At 33.4% G+C, this 6,951-nt stretch overlaps 1 protein-coding gene across 2 annotated transcripts in view; it reads right to left on the minus strand.

Annotated features, from left to right (window-relative positions):
- Window positions 1-2,640, minus strand: part of LOC117117456 — a 4,296-nt gene extending 1,656 nt beyond the window's left edge. The window contains exons 1-3 of one of the 2 annotated variants that reach the window (XM_033261755.1): window positions 2,562-2,640; window positions 2,105-2,257; window positions 1,802-1,905 (exon numbers count right to left, since the gene is read on the minus strand). In XM_033261755.1, coding sequence (XP_033117646.1) covers window positions 1,802-1,905; window positions 2,105-2,223 — 223 coding nt within the window. In that variant the 5' untranslated portion in view covers window positions 2,224-2,257; window positions 2,562-2,640. Of the gene's footprint in view, window positions 1-679; window positions 784-982; window positions 1,316-1,801; window positions 1,906-2,104; window positions 2,258-2,561 lie in introns of those variants that run through there. The other variant, XM_033261754.1, reaches the window with a different exon arrangement.
- Between the last annotated feature and the right edge of the window lie 4,311 nt (window positions 2,641-6,951).

Genomic DNA, 6,951 nt, shown 5'->3' on the forward strand with positions numbered 1-6,951 from the left:
ATTGTTGTTGTTGTTGCTGTTGTTATTATTATTATTATTATTATTATCATTATTATTATTATTATTATTGTTGTTGTTGTTGTTGTTGTTGTTGTTGTTGCTGTTATTATTATTATTATTATTATTAGGTTATATCTATACATTAAATAATATTATAATAATAAAGTTGCCTCTATGCGCTTTAAATGAGCAAAAAGAAAAATATCTATGATACCCTTGTATTTTACAAAGAACCTTGGTGCGTATCCAAGTACCTTTCTAAGTGTTTGAATCACTATTCAAACACTTAGAAAGCTTGAAAAGACAACGATAAAAGTCTAGAAAGCAGAGTTAGATGTGAACTTCCTAAATAATCGCCGTACATTCAGTGTCTTTCCGAAATTTGTTTCTTTTCCCTTGCCTAACACTAACCACAATGGTGTATTATCAATCCGAAGAAAAATATCTATGATAATACCCTAATGCTACAAAGGAAATAACAAAGAAAACGGCAAAAACCATTGATTTATACTGCATCGTTCTCCAACACTTTGAAGCCAAAATGTCAAAGACTCACTGAAACAGTACGTTTGTATTTATTTCTTATAAAATTAGGCCTAGGGGCCTACTATTCTTAAAAATATTAAATAAAAATATACGGCCTAGATATAAATAAGGATGATGAAAACTGCTAACTTACCCGAATTGTTCGTTTTGCATTCGTTACAACTCTTATCGCATTCAAGTCTGACGTCAGGTAAACGTGCGTCTCCGCAACACAGTAGCTGGCACAACCGATTTTTACTGTGAAAAAAATAAAAACAAACTGAACATTTAAATCAAATTATGAATAATATATACATAATGTTAAGTTCATAAATTTGATAGCAAATTGTTTAGATTTCGCTTTTGTAGTTGAAATGTGATTGAAGGGTATGTAGATATGCTCTATGTTAAACAAGCACATAGATCTATATCATAAAAATAATCATTTAAAACTTACTTGCACGAATGCGCCATTGAAACATTTATGAGTGTAATCCCAGTAGTAAAGATCAAAAATATAATCTGCCAAGACATCGTGGAAAAGATAAGTTTTCGTACCGATGAATTAGTCATCATACTGGAAGAATTCTGTGTGTTGTGTACCGGATTTCTGAAGAGTATTAATACAAGATCACGACTAGGAAATACGTACTTGTTATGCGCAGAAGGTGTGCCGTGTTGTTTGTCAGGTAGTCCTAGGCCTCAGCCACTTACCTGGTCATGGACCTAATTTCTTAAAAATATTGGGGTGTTTTTCTGTTTCAGACGACGTACAGAATATTAGAAGCTTAGTAACGTTATGATAACCCTTGTATTTTACAAGGAACCTTGGTGCGTATCCAAGTAGCTTTATAAGTGTTTGAATCACTATTCAAACACTTAGAAAGCTTGAAAAGACAACGATAAAAGTCTAGAAAGCAGAGTTAGATGTGAACTTCCTAAATAATTGCCGTACATTCAGTGTCTTTCCGAAGTTTGTTTCTTTTCCCTTGCCTAACACTAACCACAATGGTGTATTAATTATCAATCCGAAGAAAAATATCTATGATAATACCCTAATGCTACAAAGGAAATAACAAAGAAAACGGCAAAAACGATTAATTTGTACTGCATCGTTCTCCAACACTTTGAAGCCAAAATATCAAAGACTCACTGAAACAGTACGTTTGTATTTATTTCTTATAGAATTAGGCCTAGGGGCCAACTATTCTTAAAAATATTAAATAAAAATATACGGCCTAGATATAAATAAGGATGATGAAAACTACTAACTTACCCGAATTGTTCGTTTTGCATTCGTTACAGCTCTTATCGCATTCAAGTCTGACGTCAGGTAAACGTACGTCTCCGCAACACAGTAGCTGGCATAACCGATTTTTACTGTGAAAAAAATAGAAACAAACCGAACATTTAAATCAAATTATGAATAATATATACATAATGTTAAATACATAAATTTGATAGCAAATTGTTTAGATTTCGCTTTTGTAGTTGAAATGTGATTGAAGGGTATGTAGATATGCTCTATGTTAAACAAGCACATAGATCTATATCATAAAAATAATCATTTAAAACTTACTTGCACGAATGCGCCATTGAAACATTTATGAGTGTAATCCCAGTAGTAAAGATCAAAAATATAATCTGCCAAGACATCGTGGAAAAGATAAGTTTTCGTACCGATGAATTAGTCATCATACTGGAAGAATTCTGTGTGTTGTGTACCGGATTTCTGAAGAGTATTAATACAAGATCACGACTAGGAAATACGTACTTGTTATGCGCAGAAGGTGTGCCGTGTTGTTTGTCAGGTAGTCCTAGGCCTCAGCCACTTACCTGGTCATGGACCTAATTTCTTAAAAATATTGGGGTGTTTTTCTGTTTCAGACGACGTACAGAATATTAGAAGCTTAGTAACGTTTGCAAATTCCGCTGAATATATCAAATAATCTGCAGTAATAGTTTAAGTTGTGGGCTTTACCGTTAAATTGCAATACCACATGAAGATGGTTCAGCATTGAGGTCAAATTACGTACCTGGATAAATATGCCTGTTTTGATGATACTCCTATGTGGCAGTTTCGAAGCCGTCATTGTATTGGTCCAGGTGGAGGTGCCTGGGTAGACGTTGTATTGGGTTAATTTTTGTTTCACAAATATATAAACGTGAGAAAATATTTAATGAATGAAATGAGTTTTCTATTGATCAGCGATAGTAACTCGCTCATTGCATACTGTATTCATACATTAGGGCCTACCTTTCCATATTTATACAGTAGGCCTATGTTAGTTAACTTTAATCGACATAATAACGATGTCCAAGAATATTTGGTTTTTTTTCTGTATTTCATTGAGATAATAGTTAAATGCCAACACGTAATGACTTCAATTTTCAGTGTTATGTTTACACAAATTACTTGAATTATAACTCAGTTGCTTCACCCTACTCTGCAAAACATTTTGACCAATCAGGACCTAGCAACTGGCATGGCGTTATTATATTATGCTGGACAAACTGCTAGGCTAGACAAATGCATTGCTTTGCTTCTGTGTGCTGCGCTGAATACTGGGATGTTTGCTGATAATTATGTCTTTAAAAATCAATTTAGGCTAATATTGTATTATATTACTTATGTTTAGTATTCGTATATGATTTTACTATATTATATTTGCACGAAAAGTTTTTTTTTTTGCAGACGAGTTAAGAAGGAAACAATTTGATTTTGAGGACTATTTTGCAATCAATATTGGTTTTTGTTTAACTATATTGTTGGTACAAAAACACGACCCTAGACGTGGCTGCTATCAGGAACAATTAATGTATCATTCCGTTATTCCGTTATATTAAAAGTTGTAGGTAACGTCCCACAAAACGGCAGTGTAAACCTGATAGACATGCGTGCCTGTGGGACATACGCGTAATGCATGCTCTGTTCTGATTGATCCGATTGAATGGTTTGTTGCAACATTGTAACTTATTATGTCAACAAACATTCTTACTAACCATAGTTTTTCTAAATAGCTGTCTCTTATACACATCTTTGTTGTTGTTGTTGTAATGCAATGTTTGCCCTCACATCAGACAAATCATGCTTTTTTGTATATCAATAATTTTTCCCTGGTTGAAATAAAACATATTAAGTTCAAGTTCAAGTTTCTCTTTATTGTCACTAAAATAATGTTTACAAGAAATTCTTTTTCCAAGGTTCAATTTACACATAAATAAACTTAAATATATAAAACATATTTAAATTGTGTTAAAATATATTATATACTGTAATATCAAATGAATGTCTACCGGTATGTATTTTATGTACGGTACGGTACATATGCTTCTAGTGTAAGCCTAAATGTTGGACTATGGAAAGTGGAAGATAGGGTCAATATAAACATTTAATTCCGTGTAATTCAACCATAAACGTTGTACGTAGAAACAGAAAAAAAAGAAGAAAAATGTAGGCCTATATTTCCTTTAAAAGGTAGTCCCGTATTCATTTATGAAAGTAGGGGAATAGGAACCCATCGTACCAAGCCTCGGCCTTGTGTGGCAGAATGGGCAGTTTCTTTCAACGCTGCCTTTGTTAGCCTCCCCAGTGGGCCTATACAATATCAAGAAGGTACCCAGTTTTACTCATGTGTGGAGAGAGACAAACGTAGGTAAAGTGCCTGGTCCAAGGACACAAGCAAAATGCACTGAGAGGGTTCGAACCTTCGACCTCGAGGTTGGTAAGTCCAAATGCAACCGCTTTACCAACCGCTAAAGATAATAAAATGTATTAAAGATCAAAAAATTCGAAGAATCGAAATATCAAATCCTAAAACAATAGCGTGACTATATCTAAACTTTGAATATAATGCTTAAGATACGTACATGTTTACATAATGAATTCACCTGTGAAAACTCGAATTAGTGGAAGATGATTTCACATCAAATAACGGAAATAACACAAGGTTATAACCATTACTAGGTTCACCACACGCCACAATCAGGCTTAGTTGTAAACAGAATCGTTGTAAGTTCTTATAAAAGGTCAGTGTAATATACAGTAGGCTGTCTACCTTCGTCTTTGTTGCCTTTATTGATTTTTTTTCATGTTTTTTATTTAAATTTTCTATCAAATTTAATTATTTGCTCGTTGTTCTACTGAGTTGACTTCGGTATAATATTATTGTTCTCATAGGCCACAGTGTATACGCCTACAACATTATAATAGAGTATCACATACAAAAAAATGAATACAAAAACGAAGCGAGTTTTAGTCTTCCTAATATATACCTTCTACCAGATTCAGTTTTAATGTCAGACTCCGGAGGAACAAAATGTTTTGATATGTTGTAAAACTATTTTTCTAAGACAGAAAAAAGGTTGTTTAACGAAAAACTGGGGAACAGTGAATGAGATTTTTTTATATTTAAAAACTGGGGGATTGTACAAAAGGGCAGTTACGCCCTTACTTTTTTTTCTTCGGAGCCTGACTTTAATTTGGGAAAATTATTTTTCTGCAAAACTGGATCTGATGGAATAGTTGTGTATGCATTACCAGCTTTAAGTGAAATTAATTTGGAGATTAGGAACTCTGCCACTTAGCCTAAGCGTTTGTTAATAAGCATGACTCCTTGCACCTTCTTTGTTTTAAGAAACAATGGATCACCGACGATCACCCTCTCTATTTAAGACCAATATAAGTCATCTTTTATGATTCTGCTGATGACGATCACAGCAATCTCACCGAAACATCGAGACAACCAACCAGTGGTTTTCCCTAGACAACCAACCAGTGGTTTTCCCTAAACAACCATATTATTTTTACACATGGTGTACGGATAATTTCTTTATTTTTTTATTGAATCGCACCATACAAACCTTCATGAAGTATCATAATACACTTTTTTTATAAGAACAATGAGGCTGAAATTGCTTAAAAATTAAGAACTAAATAAGAACAAATTGAGTCTCACGTAAAATGTCAAATGAAATTTTTATGAAAAAAAAAACAAAACTTATTGGCCTATTTGTACCTTAAGTTCAGTAGGTGTGATTATATAATACTCTCTATAATACAGTACAGTAGATGTACCTCCTCTCAGTTGGAGCATTTTTTCCAGGGCGACTTATACCTATATTACGGTACAGTACAGTGTATATTGTAATACTTTGAAGTTTGAAAAGTGTGTAACAATAGGAACAAAATAAGAACATTTTCAGCCTGAAATCGGCCAAAAGATAAGAACACTGAGCCTGGGCAAAATTTTACTGGTTCTTATAAAAAAAATGTATATTACTTTAATCCGTCTTTATATATTAAAAAGGCCTACAAAACTAATTAATACTTAAGCTAAACATCACTACTTCATGGAATGAAAAAGAAAATCAAGTTAAGGCCAAGTATTAACATGTGGCATCCACTGTAGGTGTTGGTGTAGGTTTAAACAGAGATTAAAGTTAAATACAAATCCTGGTGTGTAGACCTTCAATTAAGCTCAAAGTGTAAAGATAATATAGGTTATGTCATGTCAATATCGAGTACCTTGAGCTTTACACGGACATACGTTGGCCTAAAATATAAACATAATATAGGACTGAAACAAACGCAAGCGCCAATTAGTTTTTTTTATGGACTGTCAATCAAACCATGATCAAACTTAATGGCTGACGAATCAGGACGTGCGATCTAATAGCCAGGATACACGCATGTTTAAAAAAACACGTAGTTACGTACGCTTATATACATAGTGGTTCACATAAAATTACTAAAAACACTAAATCAAATCCTTATTTAATAAAAAAAATATATTATAATTTTATAAATATTATAAAACATTAAAATTAGTAAACAAGTAACGTAATGTCTTCAAATACATTAAACATGACGAAGGAATATTGGTGTCTCGAATTCTGGTTTTCCATCTGTCAGTCTTGCTTTTGTTTTTCTCTTTGTATCTCAACCCGGATTTCGTTTCTTAAAAAGCATTCTTATGCATATTGCATGGGCGGATTTAGAGGTGGCGCCTGCGACGCGCGCCTCCACTTATATCACCAAAAAAAACAAAAAAAACAAAAACATTTTAGATAATTGAATGGATACACAATTCCATAGAAATGTTGATTTCAAATTGAAAGGTTGATTCATATCGCGCAATGCATAGCTACAAAGACAGTTTTAGCGCAGATGCACCAGCATGGAAACCTTTGTGCAATCAATCACTCTCTATTAAGGTCAGCAGTTATGTGCTGTCAGACAACCCCATGCACAGTGACCACGTACACTCATTATGTGTGCATATCTCCATTGACGACACCCCTTTAGTAGATTTACTCTTTTAATAAAGTACAGATTTTGTGTAGGCAACATTTGACACTTTTGACGTGTAAGGTTTGCTTCCTTATTGTTTTCAAGTACAGTACCTGGTTTAATCATATTGTGTA

The sequence above is a fragment of the Anneissia japonica genome, unplaced genomic scaffold (genome assembly GCF_011630105.1).
Source record: "Anneissia japonica isolate Jap-2015-1 unplaced genomic scaffold, ASM1163010v1 scaffold287792_len130959_cov153, whole genome shotgun sequence".
NCBI classification, from domain to species: domain Eukaryota; kingdom Metazoa; phylum Echinodermata; class Crinoidea; order Comatulida; family Comatulidae; genus Anneissia; species Anneissia japonica.